The sequence below is a fragment of the Penaeus monodon genome, chromosome 26 (genome assembly GCF_015228065.2).
Source record: "Penaeus monodon isolate SGIC_2016 chromosome 26, NSTDA_Pmon_1, whole genome shotgun sequence".
Classification (NCBI taxonomy): Eukaryota; Metazoa; Arthropoda; class Malacostraca; order Decapoda; family Penaeidae; genus Penaeus; species Penaeus monodon.
Window position 1 is genome coordinate 33900423 of NC_051411.1, and position 20611 is coordinate 33921033.

At 42.0% G+C, this 20611-nt stretch overlaps 1 protein-coding gene across 1 annotated transcript in view; it reads right to left on the bottom strand.

Annotated features, from left to right (window-relative positions):
- Positions 1–2387: 2387 nt before the first annotated feature.
- Positions 2388–20611, bottom strand: part of LOC119590102 (transmembrane protein 131-like) — a gene marked incomplete at its 5' end in the record, with an annotated part of 20125 nt that continues 1901 nt past the window's right edge. The window contains 4 exon segments of the mRNA XM_037938867.1: positions 2388–2726; positions 2997–4248; positions 4951–5155; positions 5364–5610. Coding sequence (XP_037794795.1) covers positions 3692–4248; positions 4951–5155; positions 5364–5610 — 1009 coding nt within the window.

Below are 20611 nucleotides of genomic sequence, written 5' to 3' on the forward strand. Positions count from 1 at the left end.
TCACAAGACCAGAGAAAAGAGATCAGTTTTTCTTGTCTCATTAAAAAAATGTGTTTACTCTTGTATGACTGGAAAGTGATGTTTTATTACTAAAATAAATTCATTATCTTCGGTTGATGAACGAAAAAAGTGTAAACTTTTTAAGTAAAAGGCCTTTTTCTAGTAGTAATGGAACTACTTCCATCCTAGTTTCATTTTAAAATAAAAATATAGATTTCTATCAGATGTGACAAAGGAGAGGAGTGTGGGGAGAGAAAAGGAGAGAAGGGAGAGGAAATTGAAGAGGAGAGAAAAGCAAGAAGAAAGAGGAGACAAGAGCTGAGAGGTGGAGGATATGAAAGAGGAGAAAGGAATAGGGTATGTGAGGAGAGTAGAAAAAAGGGGAAGGCAGAACAGAAATGAAAAAGGAGTGTTGAGGAAAGATAATGAGAGATGACTGGAAAGGCTGGAAGAAAGAAAAGAAAATGGAGGGCACACCACACCCTCTCTTACATGTTTTCCATCTAAATAAACTTTTAACGCAAAAAAAAAGGGGGTTTCTTCTTCCTCATTGTCCACATGACCATTGTTAAGGACACACTGCTGCAGCACAGCTTCTGGCTCAGTTAGGCTTCCTTCTTGTTGGACACTGGTGGAGCCCACAGGTCACCGGTGTGGCCCGAGCCAGGTGCTGACCAGATGTTGTTGTCCGAGTGGAAGGGGTCAAAGCCCAAGCCCTTAGACACGGCTCCATTGGCGTCACTCATCACAGGCGGCGTTGAGGCCTTGGGAAGTGAGGAGGAACCCCATGGAGAGGGTGTGTTAGGCGGGCATGACGTTCCCTGATTGGACCAGAAGGGGGGCGACCAGATATTGGAAAGGGAGTCCCACAAGCTCGGCGGTGGAGTGCTGTTGGCATTCATGCCCATGTTGTTATTGTGGTAGGCGCTGCCATCTGACCACAGCGAGCCACCCACCTGTGGGTTGCAGTACTGCCAGTCCTCATCTGAAACCAGACAGACTTGTCAGTATGAAACTTTGATAACGGCAAAAAAATTTTAGGCATTACACATCTACTTAAGTCATTGGGTAATGTCTAGAGCAGATAGCTTTAGGCTCCTTTTATACTACAATAAATTCATTCCTAAGACTGAGGTAAGGAGTGGAAGAGAAGAAAGGTAGAAAGAGAGAATGTGAGAGAGAGTAGATAGAGAGCTCCATTAAGTGGGGGGAAATGCATCCTAGTCCATACTTAGCTGTGATAGGGCCATGATGTCTCACAAAGTCTATGTGCCTTGCACAAGCCGCAGGCGAGCTGGCACTCATGGCAGCACTGTGAGAGTCTTGGGGTCCCAGTGAGTGGTACTGTTATTGGTCTGTGAGCCGTCTAGTTGTCAGCATTGTCACCAAGCGCACTGTATAGGATGCGTGAGGAACGTCTGCCTTGGACGATGTGAGTTGTCTGCTGTCAGGAATGTGAATAGACTGCGTTACGGCTGTTGCCTCATTAGTGGCTGACTCGGTGCGCTTGTCACTGAGTTGGGTTTTTCAATCTTTTTCATCTCCGGTGGAACCTTGATGAATGGTGTGACTTTGGCTTTCTGCAACAACACATGGTAACCACCGTTTCACAAGTGAAGGTTTTGACAATTGATATTAAGTAACAACAAAAGGAAAGAGACAAGGAAGATGTCATATATAACTGAAATAATACAGGGATCAATAACAATGGCTGTTATTACTGTGATTACATTTTCCAGAATATTTATTAGCATAATTAAATCATCAAGAAGCTAAAAAGAAATCTCTACTAAAGAGGCAGGGTAAATACTGTATAATCACTAAGCCCCACCTGCTTATCAGTGCCGAGCAGAATGGCAGAGTAAGATGACTCCCTTGGTGCAAGTGGTTGTGGTTGCGTCTGAGGTTTGTTGTGGGTTGCCAGCCCTGATGTTGATGCTGATGTGGCCGATGTGCCATCACCTGATGCTGACCTAGACTCATCCCACTTTGGCACTGGCGATGACCCTGTGCTGCCCATACTCTCACCCGAATCTTTATTCTGCATTGAAGGAAGGACCCAGAGGTTGAGGACTTGCAGAGAGGATTTACATTCTAAACATGCATATAACATGTAAACACATGACACAAAGGGTTGAAGATATACAAAAGGACATTAACCTCACTTATATTCCCATTGCATTTGCTTACAAATGGTGCAAATGTAGCAAATGATGAATAGTTTCATGAAAGATATCTCCTTAACTCTCTCACATATCCACACATCCCAAATCTACACACCTGCCTAAACAGCATAATACAAAATATAACAAATAAACATGAATAAATCATATTCTACAAAAATAACTATTAAAATTGGCCAAAAAATGTGTATATGTTCAGCTCACTTTATTGGTGGTACCCTTCGGGTTCCTGAGGTTCTCCTTGGGGCGGTCCGAGTCCTTCTGGCGGACATGCTTCAGTGTGTAGGGCAGCTCCAGTGTATTTGTCTGGTAGATGTCGCCACCAAAGTTGCTGCGCCCTGAAGACTCCTTTAGCTTTTTCAGCCCCTTAACCTTTGTGCTGATCTCGAAGCCCACCTCGTCATCTAGCACACTGCTCACGACCTGCCCAGTCTCCATGCCTGAGCCCTTGCCGCCTTTTGCCCGCATGCTGCGCCGCTTGTTTGCCTTTCCACTCGACCCACTCGCTGACGCCACGTCCGACGACTTGCTCAAAGGGGTGTCCTGGAGAGCGAGGAGGAGACATGAGTAAGGAAAATGAGGAGGACAAAGTAGGTAGAAACTGAGGAATGAATGGTAAAGGATGAAGAGGAGGAAGTACCAGAGGTGAAAGATTATAAGGGAAGAGCAAGAATTGCAAAATACTGTACTTCCCAAACTAAAATTGAAAGGAATAAATCACAAGATAAATTGTTGCAACTCAGTGTTGTTGCCCTCTTAAATTAAAAATATATCTAGTGTAATTTCTTAAAAACACTTTTCCCCAGTACTTACCCTTTCACTTATTGATAATTCATCTGTGTTGGAACTCTCTGTTGTTGTAGAGGATGTCTCCTCCTCGATGCTTGGCTTGGTGCGTCTTCTGAGCTTGGAGCAGTTTTCGATGTGCAAATCTGTCTCCGTGCCAACCGACTGTTTGAGGACAGACGCCTCTTCTTTATTTCTGGTGTTAGGTGACTTTTTGGGATTGGCTGGCTCGCTCTTGGACGTTGCCGCCCCCATCGCACTGTCCTCCTTTGCACTCACAGCTCGTGAGAAGAAGCTGCGCCACGACATTGGCGACTCTGAGCTTCTACTGCTGTTGCTTTTGTTATTATATCCTTTGGATTTCCTATTCTGGTTCTGATTTGCAGAAATGTCAGATATAACAGAGATGCTTTCTCCAGACGCTGGACCTAACTTAGAGTCAGACTGTTTTGTGTATTTGGATTTTGTACTTGAACTTTGTGATCTGATTATTGCCAACCTTTTTAGAAGAGCTGGCACCTGAGGCGGACTTTCTACCATTTGCAATGATCTCACCCGTGGATGACGGAGCTGTGGATTTCTTGTTGCTAGAGCTGCTGCACACAGGACTGCTTGCCTTGAGGCTCTCCACCTGAGCGTGGCCATTGGCATAGCCATTCTTCAGGGGTGCACCTTTGGATTCGTGGTGCGCAATGTTCTTCAAGTCGAACACTTTGGACTTATCAAAAGGCCGGCGCATGTCCGTTGGAGGGCACGGAGGTTGTCATGGCAATCTTGGTAGACCTGAGGATATGGTCTGCCTCGAGCGCTGCCAGGATCAAGGCCCCAATTAGCATGGCCGCCATCAGAGGTAAGATTGCATAATAGAGGAGGGGCTCCCACGAGGGCCTGGGCACAGCAGCTCCACATTGTGCGAGCAGGTGGGTAGGGACGGTAGCAACCAGGGAATATTCAACTCGGCCCGGCTGCGCCTGGCTCTCACTCGGTGCAGCAGCCTCCTCCTCGGGCCCGCTCACCAACCCAAGGCTGGTGTGAATGACTAGCCGTTGTTGTACCTTGGACAGGGTAAAGTCAGGAGTGAACGCGATGTCCACCTTGTGACTAGCATTGGGGGCTAGCTCGAAGCCTTCGCAGTTCAAAACTTTGAAGCCGTAGCCCTCACAAGGTAAGTCATTGATGTTGAAGCCCCACACCTGGACGGGCAGTTCACCAGTGTTGCGCGCCGTAAAGGAACGCTTCACTGTGAAGTTTGGTTGGTAATATTTTGAGCTTCTGCCATCTGTGGGACAAAGGTTACTTTAAGATGTGGGGTTATAGGTGCAGTGTCTTTCTATCTCCAATTTATGTCAATGACAATGAACTTGGTTTCAAAAAATGATCAGTATAAAGTGCTCTATGTCAATCACAACAAATCAGACTGAAAACAAATCAATGACTTGTTAAAAACCAAAAGCCCTCCTGATCTAGACATGCCAAATAAAGTTTTAACCCTTTCCCGACGGGTAGTATTCATAGTGGCCCGGGCCCCGCTGCTGGGGGCTTGTATCGTCGCCCGATCATGTGCGACCACTCATGCCCAATACCAGCATCCCTTGCCGCTTCTTCGTAATATCTTGTATTTTCAGTTATCATTATTTTCTAGAGTCTCTACTTGCCATATATCCTGATAAATCAAGACTGATCATTATTCGCTCTATAGTCTGAATAAAATAATCAGTGCGCGGCATCATTGAGTAGAAATCGTAGTTTTTTTAGAAAGTGTTAGAAATGATTGTAACCAAAAAAGACTCATGGCATGTCCATACATACACCATGGCATGTACGTACATGCCCCCAGCAGATTAATCCAGCCATGCCATGGCATGTACGTACATGCCACCCGTCGGCAAAGGGTTAGGTAAGTATTTGGTGATTTGTTTCAAACAACAAAGATGATCACAAATAAAACGAAAACTCAGGCAACAAGTGCAATGCCACTTACTATCACAGTCTTTCAAATGTTTGGCCCCAATATTGAAGGCAAGAGGCATAGCCGAGCCAGGTTTTCTGTTGGCAAACTTAAGGAAACCTCTCCCCCCTCTGCCTTTCACCAACACTTTATCTATTACTGTCAGGTTGTTGCGCACTAACAACACTGTCGAGTACAGCTTTTCATCTGGCGGTGTGAACGACACTCTCACTTTCACCTGGTAAAAAAATTCAAAGGTTAAATTGGTTTATATCTTTAACACACACACATTCATTACATTTTTCTGTAAGAGTGAATGCAATAATATTAGCAAACCCAGTATCCTATGCAACACCTGAATATGAAAGGAAAGTCGGCGACTCAACTGAACCTCTTTTCGAACCTGAGCCCCTCCTGGCCAACAGCCTCTCTTCTGCTTCACTTACCTTGACTCCTGGCTCAAGGATTAGTGCGATGCTGTCTTTGGCAACGCGCGTCTTGAATTGCTCCTCCAGCGTCCGTCTGTGCTGGGCCAGGCCGCTCGTTATTTCAGGGGCAGGCGGAGGCATCGAGCTTCCTCTGGCTGTGGTTGTCCCACCCCCCGCCGCCAGGCTGTCGCCATCCACCAGGGTGAACACGTCACTGCTCGCCCCACTGCCGCTCTCATTCAGCAGCATCTCACCCGTTGGTAAGCTAACAGAAAGTGATGCACATAAATCAATGCACAATTAACCAGTATGAGTATAAATTTTCTATATATAAATATAAATATATCAATATAAATATATAAATATAAATATAAAATATAAATATATGTGTATATATATAAATATGTGTATGTATGTATGTGTATAATATATATATATATATATATATATATAATATATATATATATATATATTATATATATTATTATATATATATATATGCATGCATATATACGTTGTATATATATATATATATATATATATATATATATATAGATATATGATAGATAGTGAGATAGATGTAGCTATTACCTATATATTGATATGATTTATATTGATGGTATAGAGTTAGTTATATGTAGAGATGTGAGAGATATATATATTTATATATTTATATATTTATATAGATATAGAGATATATATATAGATATATATATATTAAGCAGCTATATATTATATATATGTGTAATATATATATGCTAGATGAGAGAGATATAGTGAGTATATAATGAGATAGAGATAGATAGTAGAGATAGGTAGAGAGTTACAGAGAGGTGGGAGAGAGATATATAGATATATATATATATATATATATATAATATATATATATATATATATATATATAGATGTATAGATATGTGAGATATCGATATATGATGTAGTATATATATACTATATATTAGTATAATTTTATATTATTGTATATAGATAAGTATATATATATATAGATATATAGTATATAGATATCTATATTTCAGGCAGATATATAGAGATATAGATATATATGAATATATATATATATATATATATATAGTATACATGCATATTATTATACATGCATATATATATACATGGCATATATATATACAGTTGAATATATAGATTACATGCATGATATATAACATGCATATATATATACAGCATATAATATATATATATATATAATATACATATAATAATAGAGAGATAGAGAGAGATATAACAGGCAGTGAGAATATATGAATATAGAAGATATAATATAAGAGAGATAGAGAGAATAGTAGAGATAGATATAGAGAGAGGCATGAGAGATATAGAGAGCTATAGAATAGACGACGATAGGTATCTAGAGGAGATGAGAGATAGATAGAGATAGATTAGAGGCAGGCAATAGAGATAGAGAGATGAGAGAGATGAGGAGAGATATATATAGAGAGATATAGGAAATCATTATATATATAGAGAGAGAGAGAGATGCAAATACATATAGAGATAGAGATATAGTAGAGAGAGATATAGATATAGAGATAGATATAGATAGAGATAGAGACATGCGATATATTAGAGAGAGAGAGAGAGATGAGATATGATAGAGAGAGAGAGTAGATATAGAGAGATGACAGCAGAAGATATAGATAGCTAGGAATATCTATATATATAGTATACATGCAGAGAGAGAGAGAGAGATATAGGAGAAGAGAGATGAGATAAATGCTTCAGAGAGATAGAGAGAGAGATATAGAGATATAGTATATGATGGTGGAGTAGAGGGTGGCGCCCCTATATAGACCCTCTCCCCAATCCCCCGTTTCCACACCCCTCTCGCTTTCCAGAACAGTGCTCTCTTGCTCCACTCTCTCTCAGCCAATAGAGCGTGCTAAGTCAATGAGGGCGTCCAACCAGACGCAGGGAGAGAACGCGTGACAGACGGAGCGTTTTACCGCACAGGACTGACAGATGACGGAGAGCATAGCGAAGAACCTCGCAGCCTGCCAAGCACACAAGCGGCGGGTTTCCCGATGGCCGTGAGACATAACAGCTCCCTAGCGTCGTGTTTTCAGCATTTTCCTTCATCCCTCTGAAACAAACCACCCAAAGGTTGGGGGTTTGTTTTTTTTTTTCACCTCAATGAAGGAGGAGATGACCTGTACTTTTCAAAGTGAATCCCTCTTCTCTCTGAAACAGTTCACCCAAAGGCGTTTCACCTCAGTGAGAAGAAGAGGGGTCTGTACCTGGTTCAGTAAGTTCTTCATCCACTCTAAAACAGCCACCCAAAGGTATTTCACACAGGAGGGAGGGAAGCTAACTTTCCAGGCGGTCTATGGCGGGACGGGAAGTTAGTGTCTTTCTAGCCGCAGCTATTTTAGACAGAACCAGGATAGGGCCTGACAAAGTGATGGGGCTCCTTCCTGCCTACGTTCCTATGCGCGAAAACCGCGAGAGTGGCATTCATTCAGATGGTCTGCCAGACCAGGTCCCTAGCAAATAGCAATGGCAACTCTATGCTCACCGTAAGGCAGGCACGCTAAGGCCCCCAGGTACACACCCTCCCCTGGCGGGAGGTAAAGGTCTGCCCATGTCCTAAGCAGTGGGGTTCCACGGAAGATGGGGTCCAGTCACCAGAAGGTGCGCCCAGAGATATTCCTTAATGACGAAAATCGTATTAGGAAATAATTGGGCTTAGAGGGCACGAAGCTACATGCAAGCAAATAGCATCTGGCAGCAAACAAGGGTGGGACGGTCACCGTCAGATGACGCGTAAAAGCCGACGGCCCGAATTGCTTGGACCGGGCGTGGTACATCTCTTTAATCCGCCCATGCAAATAGCCTCGAGACCGAGAGGTCACAGTGTTAGCCTCTGGCATTATCGCTGGTGCACCTCGCTTGCGCCCCGTAGAGAGGCCTTTAGCCGGTAAATGATCCTCCCTTCGCTTCTGAATCGCCCAAGTAAGAGCCAATTCACCACAGGGAGAGAAGAGAGGAGTGTTTTAGGTCGCTAATCGTGTCCACTGATCTCGGGTTGCGGATTCTGCGTCTTAAAAAAAGTGTGTGCTGTGTAAAGTGCGCAGGGAATGAGGGAGAAGCCTGCTGTGCAAAAGAGCGAGGACTTGGCTGTGGATCTGGTGTGACCCAACGTGAAGAAACTATGAGAACCTTCAGGTTGCGGGGGGAGGGTCTGCGCTACAGGTACTCCTCTTCCGGAGTCACCAGTTACGGTGAAGCATGGTTGGGACTCCACTTAGGACTGGGTCTGATCTCTTTATGAGTGATTGTTGTGGGTTTGAGTGCCCAAGGTATGGTAGGTGCGACGAGTAAAGTTGGAGATCAGTAAGGGGAGAGCCGTGAAAGGCTGCCTCAGTTGGACTAAGGACTGGACAGTCCTGTGATGGCCTCTTGCTGTAAGCACAGGAAACGAGGGGAGGCTGCTGTGCCATGAGTGGAGGACATGCCTTGTAAGACCTGGGTGTGATACCACCCAACCTGGGTCTTCAGGTTGCAGGTGCTTGTGCATGATACACTATTTGCTAAATTGTAGGATTACACAAAGATAAATGTTTCTTAAAAGAAGTTATAGGATTCTCCTGTCTGGGCGAGGTTGTAGGCAGTCGGTTGTACAGCAAAAGTGTGTGCAAAGTAAAAAAAATTTCTTGGAAGTTACAGTTAGCTGACAGGCCGATTTCATAGAGGACCCGAGTTCATAACATAAATACTGTATAGCTACCTAAGCTAACATACAGGCAGTGATTTAACTCAGCACGGTTGCAGGTTGCACAAGAGCAAAAATGACTTGGCTTGTATCAGAACCTTTAGTGCTTACAGATTTTGACATTTCTACAGTTTCTTATTCCACATCAATATGCATTACATCTGTGACAGGCAGCCACCCAGCACTATTCCCATTACCCGTGTTGTCGTGGGGGGGACTTAGGAGGCAAGGACTGGGACCCAATGCTGAAAGATCTCCCCTGTCTGGGGCCTCATCCCTTTGAATTAATTTTGAACGGTCTTTTTCTACTCCTCCTGCTTTTTCGTTCCGTCCTTCCTCCAACCTCTTTTACTACCACTTAGCTTAATGTGTGAGCAGTGTGAAAGCTGAAAGGCTGGACTTTGTGCCAGCCTAACGGCCTGAGGGAGCCATGACATGGTATCTTGCTGTTTTTAGTTATTTAGTTGACTATCCCGAACCCTCAAGGGGGACCCGGAGGGGTGGAATATTTCTCTTACCAAACATACTCCTAAAGACTTACCAGGCCAATAATGAGATGGTATACCTTTGTTAGAGGCTTGCCCCTTCATCAAATAGCCCAACCAACTCAAATTCTCCCAGTGCCCTGACCCCAAGCTATCCTTTGAGCACAAACTCTGAACACTGCCAACTACTATACCCCTCTCAATGCTTACTAGTACATATCCACTCAGTCTTCAAGAGACATTCCTACACTCCCAACATGTCAAACTCATCACCTCTACCCCCACAGCTTTTTCATCATCACCCCATCCTTCCCCTATACTACTTTACAACGTTATTGTCTACTCCCATAATATAACCTCCTCAACCCTACTCCCTCTTCCAGACGTCCCATACCTTTAAACCATCCTAATCTCGTGCATGATCTTACATACTCCTTTTAGCCCAGCCAAATGGGACCGATTTGTGTGTTATCCCACCACAGCTCCTTATTCTGACAACACTTTCTCTTCCAGTCTTCGAAAAACAAGTAGGTTAAGTCTCTGTCTATAGCAACCTGATCTTTCCGTCTCGTTCAGTACTTCTGAATAACCAAGTCTATAGCATTAATCAATCCTGACTGATCTCTGGCAACTTCAGTTGTGTAAACCTCATCCAACCTCATACTTTGTATCGGAACTGTCTTTATCTCCCTAGCAAAAGGCCCTATCTATAAACAAAAAGTGTGGTCAGATTGTGGAGAAGACAGTGCAATCCTTTATGTCACAATTATTGACCCTTCCCCTAAGATTCTCTACCTTCTGATACCCCTCCTGATACTATCCTCCCCCTTCATTTCCTTATCTCACCCTAGCTTACTTCCCCTGTGAGATTCTCCAACATGTATTGTAAACATTTGACTCATATATCGAACTAAGGTAAACTCTCAACATGGGAAAAATACTTGCGGTTTCCGTTCTAACAGATCCATCTCTTGCTCTTGCTAGATATCCATCTTTCAGTGACAGTTTAGTTTTTGATTCGATTAAGTATCAAATGACTTAAACCCACATTGATTATGAAGATGTCAACCTGGGTCCTTCAGGTTGCAGGAGTGTGCTGATACAATATTTGCTCTAAATTGTAGGAGTTAGCACAAAGATAAAGTTTTTAAAAGAAAGGTATAGGATTCTCCTTAGTCGTGGACAGGTTGTAGGCAGTCGGTTGTACTAGCAAAAGTGTGTGGCACGGTTTAAAAAATAAATCTTGGAAGTGTACAGTTGCTGAAAAGGCCTATTCATAGAGACCCGAGTTTCATAAATAAATACTGTTAGCTTACCAAGCTAACATCACAGCAGTGATTCTAAATCAGACAGGTGAGGTTGTCACAAGAGCCAAACTGACTTGGCCTGTATAAGAACTTAGGCTTACAGATTTGAACATTTCTACAGTTTCTGATCACATCAATATGATATTACATCTCTGGACAGGCAGGCACCCACAATTCCATACCCGTTGTTGGTCGTGGGGGGGATTAGGATGCAAGGACTGGACCCAATGCTGAAGATCTCCCCTGTCTTGGGCCTAGGCCCTGATTAATTTTGAACGGTTGATTTCATCATACCTTTCTCTATAACCCATCCTTATCTTTCTCCAAGAGATTTCCTTAAACATCCTCGTATACCAATTCCAGTTACCCACTTTGTTTCTCCCTCAAACTCCCTGTGTCTTGTATAGCTTATCCATCCGAAAACACTTATGGTCATTACCTTACTTACAGACCACTTGTCCTGATACCCCCATCTTTTAGATCTTTCTTCGTCACTCCTCTTCCCACCCCATTGACTTTGTTGCTTTGAAACTCATAATCCCCAAACCCAGCCAACTGTCCCTCATAGTGGTGATTTTAACTGATGCAACACTCTTTGGGGTGAATTCTATCACCTAACTCCCGCGGCCGATCCGACGATGCTTCCTCTCCACCTACTGACCTTATCATTCTTAATCAGATCACTGTCACAGCAGCTTCGCCATTTTTGTTGGAATTTGTTTACTGAATGAAACAGGAGAAAAAAAAAAAGTCTTGATGTTTTTCCTTTATTCTCCAGTATTGATGAAATACACAATCTCGACACGTTCTCCATGGGTCCTTTGGACAACCTCTATCAAGCAAAATGCTTTTTGTCTTTCGAATCAAAAACGTATAACAATTATTAAACATTATGTAGCTGACTGCCAAAATGGTAAGCAAATCAACACGTCACTCATTTTATGATTAATTTTCAATGGTTTTCTGTGACAAAAGCCTTGGACTGACCTTGCACTTATTTTTGATTTTGATACATATACAATTACATACACTCTAACACCGTTACCTTGAACTGCAGGATTGAAGTTGTTGATCTGCATGCCTTTGAAGCTTCTTTTTTCACAAAACTTGTGAAAGGGAAATTCTGCTGAATATAATAAGCCATCTCACTACATCATCAAGTTTACTGGCTTTATATAACTCTCTATCTACAAATGTACTCATATTTCAACTATAGGAAATGTGGCAGACAATTCCTGTAAACATTCTCCGGTTCTCTTGGGATAATTAGTACAGCAAATAATGAATATTACCATCGCGTCATACATGTCTCCAAGAAATCAGAAAACTTATCAAAGCTGGTCCAATCATTCAGGAGGAATCCCTGGCCACTCATGTAATTTCATTCTTGTTATATAGCAATTACAAAGGTCCATTACCAAATCTTTGTCTAATAGCTTCTAGGCTTTGTCTGTAGGCTTGAGTGGTATCTAATAAACTACTTATAAATTCTTTTTTTTTTTTTGCTCTCCATCTCTATACTTGCTTAGATAATTTACATTCTTTAGCTGAAGTTTAGTTTTTGATTCGGATTAAGTATCAAAGACTTAACCCCACATTGATTTACTGAACCTATGTCACTCTGAAAACTTCTGGTTCAGGCCTAGGAAAGCAGGTCACTAATTTGCCTAGCACAAAGAATTTCAGCAATGTTGAATAGATCCTTTTCTTCTGTTTTCCCTGAACAATTTTATCTGTTACATAACTAACCCTCAACTTCCTACCCTAACCTTTGGAAAAAGCATGAATAGCTTAGGATTCCTAGGTTACTAACATTTCATGTCAAGGTTAGCCTTTTCTCTCGAATCTTCATTTCTGCCGATTAAAAGCTTATTATCAAACCCCTTAGATTCTCCTAGTTTTGCTATTGAATTTCATTTTTGACCTTATCATTTCTAAATCTACTTTACTGAACTTCCTCGGTAATTCTTCTTACTTGTTTGATGTGAAAAAACAATGAACACATTAGACTGTCACTACTCCTAGTACTTATGGCAACTTACAAAAACACTGTTTGATCTTTCTCTATGGTTAAATTAAAGCCTTTGGTATGTTAGAAGGGCTCTAGAGCTTATATCTATCATAATGCATTCTCTACAGCTTCAAACTTGGCTACTCGTGAAGGTCCTAGCTTCCTTAACTTGATAAATTCTAAATCATCTAAACATTATTTATAATCAGTGTAAAAACTCTTCTAAGCAGATGGTTGCACTCAAAAGAATGTCTCACAGACATAAAAACTTCATATTTTATAACTTTTTCAGTCTTAGTTATGAGATCTTACGTAGGTACATCTCCTGAATCAGCATTCTCATGCAAGAATCTAACCTTCAGGGTTTTCAACTCATTAGGTAAAAACTCATAATGAATACAATGACTAAACAAAACAGCAATATAAATATACCAGTTACGGCAACAGATACCAGTTACCCACCAAATAAACAATTACCCTCTGTCAGCAGTTTATGCTACAGACACTAGTTGGCATGTAAATAACCTTATGGTGAAATACTGTTGTCCTCTGCTTGCCACTTCTGTCCCTGTATTCTTGAATGTTGTCGGTAGATGAACATTTAATATCACACTTGACTGCTGGAGAGAATCAATGCTTACCGGCGCTGCAGCCATAAACAACTGTACTTGATAAAAAAGCTGTTCATTGCTTGTTATGCCAAAACTGACGTTGTATTACTGCCATTGCTGAGTGATGTGAACATCTTTGTTTCATTACTTCTTAGATGGAATTTGACGTGCTTGAAATTTATTGTTTAATTATGGATTTCACTTGACGCAGTGTTGGGGTTTACGAGGCCTGGAGTTCTTCGTGTGGGTTGTTATACTAGGTGGGTAAGTTATGCTTGTCATAGTGTGTTACTTGGGTGGGAGTTCTCTTGGGTGGATATTCCAGGCTGGAGTGTTATTGGGCGGGAAATTTCCTAGGATTGGAATTTTATGAGTGAGAGAGATTCACTTGGTGTAGTTTACTGTTTGCTGCAGCCTTCACCCGTTTTGTTGGAATTGTTTACGAATGGAATACTTCAATGATTTTGGAGAAAAAAACCAATTCTGTTTCTCCTTTGTTCCTCCATTATTGATGAAATACAATTTACGCATGTTCATCCTATTTCTTCATGTCCGAACTCATACGTAAACGCTGCACACACAAACAATGTGAAATGTAATAATGTGGGCCACCTGGGTCCATATATGCTATTAAACATATATACTATTAAACTAATAATATTCACACAGCACATCTTTGAATGCTATCAAATTATAAAAAAAATACTATAATAATAGGATAAATAAACTAGTACAAGCGAATGTAATTTACCTTCCCAGCCCTACAAATAGGTGTTGGTGCTGTTAGGCGATCACAGCTGCCATTGAAGTAAACAACCTAGTTCCATACCCGTCATTATTTCAACTTTGGAAACATATATCATATTTTTTTATTTTATTTCACCCTTTCTCTTAACTGGGCTTGCTCACTTACCCTACACACTTTGGACATTACGCAATAATTTTTTTTCTTGCTTGACTTCTCTCCATTAGATTCCATTGTCAATTCTAGACCACTACTCCCTATAGTGGACCACTTTCCAGTCCTTTTTCTCCTGCTTCACATGTACCACTTCCTAACACCCACGCTTGTGCTTTGTAGAGCCGACTAGTGTACTCATTCTCTACTATTTATACCCATGCATCCCCCTATTGATTATTTCAGATATGATACAATGTTTCATAGCTACAATCCTAAGAGCTGCCTATACACCCATTTCGTAAAAACCTCAAGAACTTATACCTACAAATGTGTTCACCATGGCGGATATTCTGAATGTAACAAGCACTTCAATTAAAACGTACAGCCTGTAACAGTTATTGCGACAAATGAGGGCACCCCAATCATACTGATCAGCCCTTACTTCTTAAAAGAGCCTCTGCCTATTTTTGTAATAAATCCAGGACCAGTTAAAACAAATAGTTGGTGAAAAAATTAATGTTTCCTCAATTACATCTACATCAGTTCAGATGTTGGCACTGGATCTCACAAAATATCAGGCAAGCCTCCCCTCCATCCAGCCCTGTCCTCCATATCGAATAGGATTACTTTCATCTCTGATGTCTCTTTCGAGTCGCTATTGAACTAGGTGACTTATTTGTAAGCCAGGCCAATAGAGGATCATACTTTCTGTCCATATACTTTCTGTGAGTCATTTATAATGACCATCATGGAACACACCCATGCTTTGATGCACCGGTACACCTTGCTTTCCCCACCTATCCTCCCTTGAAGCCTAACATTCTGTAGCAAAAATCTTTCCCACACATTTACTTTGACAACCTGTTGGTTCCTCTCAAATGCATACATATTCTTCTCTTGGAATCAAAATTCCCCTAACTCTAACCCTACCTTAAACCCCCCTCCCCCCTACACCAACTCTAACAAACCTTTCTATATATCACTAATCGTGTAGATATATGGACGTATAGCAAACTAACTCCTAACTAAGCACCCTCACACACTACCTTCACTGTACTTCCTATAGTGCGTCATGACTTTAGATGTCTAGCACGACATGTATTTGCTTTTGACCATTAATCCATAATCGATCAAAGTGGGGGAAATCACCCATCTGAGCTTGGCCTCAGCCCTGTACTTGATCTAATGTTTGACAGTCTTTTCCTTCCCTTGTCCGTTTCCCCTTTCACACTCTTCTAATTCCACATCCTTTAGTGTGATGAGTGTGTAGAGCTCGCTTTGACTGACTGTCTTGAAGCCCATGCCATAATGTCACTCTGTCAAGCCAGAATGATCCACGTCAAAGTGCAACAGTGTACTGCGTTATTGGTATCGCTGACCATCATTCCATCGAAATCTAGAAAGCAGTTTAGCCCTCGACAGATCACATCAAGCATCCAAAGAAGAGATACAGAGTCAGCAAGATGAAATGTGGCGGACGTTTCTCAGCCTTCCAACGATTTCAAGACAGGGCACAAAAGACGTTACTCCTTCAGAGGATAAACATATTACACACCACCCAGTGTACATACACTGGTGTTTGTGTACTGCGACACTTGATTGAAAGGAGTGATCCCAGCCAACTCTTTTCATAGCATTTCTTGAGCTATGACTTTTGTACTAGCTTTAACTTTGAGCAAGAGACCTTTCTCTTCGCTCTGGGTTTCGATGCCATAAGAAAAACAGTGATAACAGTGACAGCCTACTAATATCTTCTGCCATGTACCTGAATGTTGACACACACACTCTAGTTATGAGACTCTTGCTTTGCAGCCAGATATCTTTTATAAAACTTTGCTATTGTGCCATACTGATGATCAATGGGGTTGACCTGTGGCCACTGAACTTTCCAGTTTTCCTGGCAGACATTACAGAGGAATGCGATACCACCCACATCTAGAATGGTCTAATTGGATTTGGTCTGTCTGGTGCACGCCAGCAGTGTTCAATGAATAGAGTGTGTAGCTGAGCCATGAATGTATAGCAGAGAACAAGCACCAGAGATGTCACAGACTAGTGAAAGCTGAGAACATAACCTGTAGATCGTAGGCTGGTGGCTGTCTTTACCGATACACATTGACAAAAAGTAGCTCCAGTCACATTTATGAGGCATCTTCACATGTTCATTTCTCTTGCTGCCGGACTGGATTCAAGTTATCAGGGTTTACTACAATGCGAGATGATAGGGACCCACGACAGTGCTATTGGTAGAGTACTAGACTCCTTAACCAAACCAAAAGCTGTTAGACAAAGACATGAAGATCATACTTACAACAGTATACACTAATGTCAGTCTGTTTGCTCACTTCATCTATATCCTATTGTGAGCTTATGACTCTGATGAGCAGTCACTGGGGACACAGTGGCCACAATTCTAATTTTTTACTAGCTATTATGGTGTTGGAGCATTACACATTCATGCTCAGTTGGCGGCAATAAGAGTATGTCCAGGCTAGTTGACTCTCACCCTGGTACCTTAGACAAAGCAGAATCCACCATCATTGGCTGTCAAATTTTGTCTGGTATGTTGGAAGCAAAGACGATGTCATCACTTAGATGTACTACTAGCTTACTATGGAGAACAATGATATCAATAAAATTGGTATTATGGTTAAAAGATGCGGATGGGTGACCTTGGCATGGTGTTGATATGCACCGTTCCTTTGTCGTATGGAACCGGATTTGTGGAGCTACATCACTTGCTCTTTTTAGTTTCGTATGTATAGGAGGCATAACCTTGTCCACTGTTATTTATCTGGCCAACATTTGTGATGCTGATCAACTTTTTTTTTTTAATGCCGCGGATTCCCATCTGTCCTGACTGGGGGTGTTACTGTTGCCGGTCTTGTATCTTTGTAGCTGTTATGGCAGCCAGATATAGGGAATGTTCTTGTCAGTGGCATTTTTTTGGAAACTCTATCTCCAGTAAAATCACCCTAATCACGGCGATGAAGACTGATGTGGTGTCAGTGGCACGTATAACTGGATGACTCCAATCCTTTGAGGACTGTTGTTAGAGGGTATCCCGCTTAGTTGGAGACTGTACAGTATCAGAAGGCTAACAATGGTCTGTTCAGGATTAGCCAAAGCTGACACACAGCTACTCACGACACGAAAGTAGATCACCGTCAGATTCGATACTTCTCACAAGGTATCTGGGGACAGTCATTAGTAGAATAGGTACTTTGTATACCACTTTTTGTGAGATCCATGATGTCAATCTATTATTCACAACCAGACGGGATATATTCAACCAAAAGCTCTTAATCGACTGTCACACCAAAATGAAGGTCGAGATATAAACAAGTTATATATATCAAGGATATAGCCACATTCTTTTCACCTGAGGAGATACTCTTGTCCAATTGGTCAACTGGCAAAAACTTTTAGCTTATGCTTTCGACCACTTCCTCCATCAGTGGGTATCCATACTCTGGGACCTGTAGGTGACACAGGACGACGATGTATCAGAGCTACAGATTTCTGTGTTTATCCTAGGCAGAAATCAAAGCCAAAACCAGGCATAAGGCTTAAGCATTATAGACACTTTAAGCACAAGCAGGCAGAAAAGGCTGTTCCAAGTGCAAAGGCATAGTGTCAGCCACCAAACAGTAGCAGCCTGGGGCGGTTCTATCCATAGATGATACTCAGCAACAAGGTGGATTATGCGACGGAAGCTCAGCAGAAGGCGGGATTTGTGATGGAAGCTCAAGCAAAGGGATATGTGACAGAACCTCAGCACAAGGCGAATTATGTTGACGGTGTGTTACGGATGCTACCCAGTTCCAGCAACAAACAGACACTCACCATCCTGGTCCACATGTCAGTCACCTCTTGATGAACATCGTGAAGCAGATCCCACCCTAAGATGCCAGGGCTAGACCTATTAGCTAGCTGTCAGCGATCATATGAACTTCTCATTCCCTCATCAACTGAAACAATAGATAGAGAACTGCAGAAGTCCCAGGACTTACTCCAGACTTTTTATCATGGTAAGTGGATGTGTTGAGGCAATGCTGGATATCCCACATTACTGTCAGATGGATGAAACGCAATGGGCTGACCATCAGTTGGGCTCTAGCAGAAACCACTCTGTATCTGGTCAGAAATATGTACTATCTAATCCCACCAGCCACTTCGGTAGGACGGTGTACCTAAACTAAGTCTGGAAATATCTTGCCAGATGAGCCAAAGCTTCCTGGCCAAACTCATCAACAAGCTCGTGGCCAGACATGCACCATCATGGTAAGAGACAATGATTCATCGGCTGCAGAGACCATCATGCCTAATTGCACGAAATACGATATCAGAGGTAACAACACATTAGCTAAGCCTCTGAACATTTGAGAATGTGCATCAACGTGTTTTCTGAAAGATCTCTTCCTCACTTTGACCTTTTTAAAAGTGAAACCCTCTTCTCAGTGCAGACATGATTTGATGCCTGTCGTCACTTTATCAGGGAATATTCACCCAGGCAACCCGGACTGAAGACTGGAACACGATTCTGGCAGGTAACGTAGCTGGATATACGCTTCCTCGACTACTAACATAGGACAATGGTGTGACATTACTGAAAGGCTCGAAGAATGTCTGTCCAAGGGAAAGAATGCTCTACTGACCCCTTCCTCTCCTGACTCACCAACTGCATCTCAAATGGATCTTCTTTTACTCAGAGCCATAAGAGAAACCATCTTTACCATGATAAAACTGCCAAGCAATTCTTTAAAGGGAAGGGTTTCCAGTAATATTGACAATTACCTCACTCCAGCGGCAATCCTGGATGGTTGGACAGACATATCAATTCTGAAGTGGCCTGATCAGTGCATCCTCTCATCAGCCTCTTGTTAACAGTGATGTAGTCCGATAGCACCTAACATTAATCCCAACCTTTAAAGAAAGACACGTTGCTGCTGCATGGTCTGCCTTCAAACTGTGTGTCGTCACTAGCATTTTGTCGTTCGACGAAAACGGTCGTATGACCGCAAAGATTGTCCTCATGCGAATAGCTGAGTGATCAGCCTTGCTCTTCAACATCAAGGTGGGACATGTGGCTAACCTAGTGTCGACCCTCTCCTCTCCAAAGTGGTAGAAGAGCTTTCTGGAAATAGTCAGCAGTGAATGTTTCGCACAGCCAACCTGACAGGATCTGCATCCTGTATTGATACTTAAGGACATTGCAAAACAAGAGCTGACTGATGACCAAATGCATAACTCTCAATGATATAAGATCAAAAGTAGAGAGAGGGTGTTCTATAAGTGTCAAACATAGAACTGTAAAGTATGAGAAGGTTAACAATCTCATTTATAGAATTTGCATTCAAAATAAAAATAAAAATGAGATTGGTATGAAGCATTTACTTGTCCCTCGTAAGTTCAAACATGTCATCCTGTCAACCACACATCCTGTTGCTGGACACTTCTCGCATAGTAAAACATCTGAAAAGATATAAAACAAATTCTTCTGGCCAGGCACGGGTGCAGATGTAAAGCACTTTTGTCATTTGTGTCCTAAAGGGAAGGTAAGGAAAGTACCATTAGTGTCCATGCCCAGGATAAATGAAACTGTTTACTCGCTTTGCCATAGATCTCGAAGGCTGTTTCACCTTCAGAAAGAGGTCACCGGCATGCAGTATCTCTTAGAACCAAATTGACACATTTTCCCGTGTTGGTAATCCTTGTCAGACCGCGGCACTCAGTTCAAGTCCGACCTGATGAATGAGATAAATAGACTTTCATGTGTAAAGGCTCTCTATACAAACCAGTATCACATGTGTTGCAATGGTACAGTAGAGCGGGTTTCACGCAGTTTTTCAATCAATTTTAAGGAAACTATGTACTGAACAACCGAAGGACTGGGAATGATACATTCCCTCGGTGCTATTTGCATACCATGAGAGTAGATGGTCAATGGACACTAGTTCTCCTCTCACGTACGTACATGAGGGTGTAAACAGGAAGTAGGTTAATGAGAACCGGAAACCGCAATCGATTTACGTAAAACAATGACCGTACCGCAAAGTGATTAACGTAATCAGGACCGTAACCGGAATCTAATCATAGTTAATGATGTTAGCATGCACACCAGACTACCTTACGGCGTTCATGGGCGATCATAGCAGAAAGTAGGCTATAAATTAAGTGATTATCATACTCACATGATCGGAACT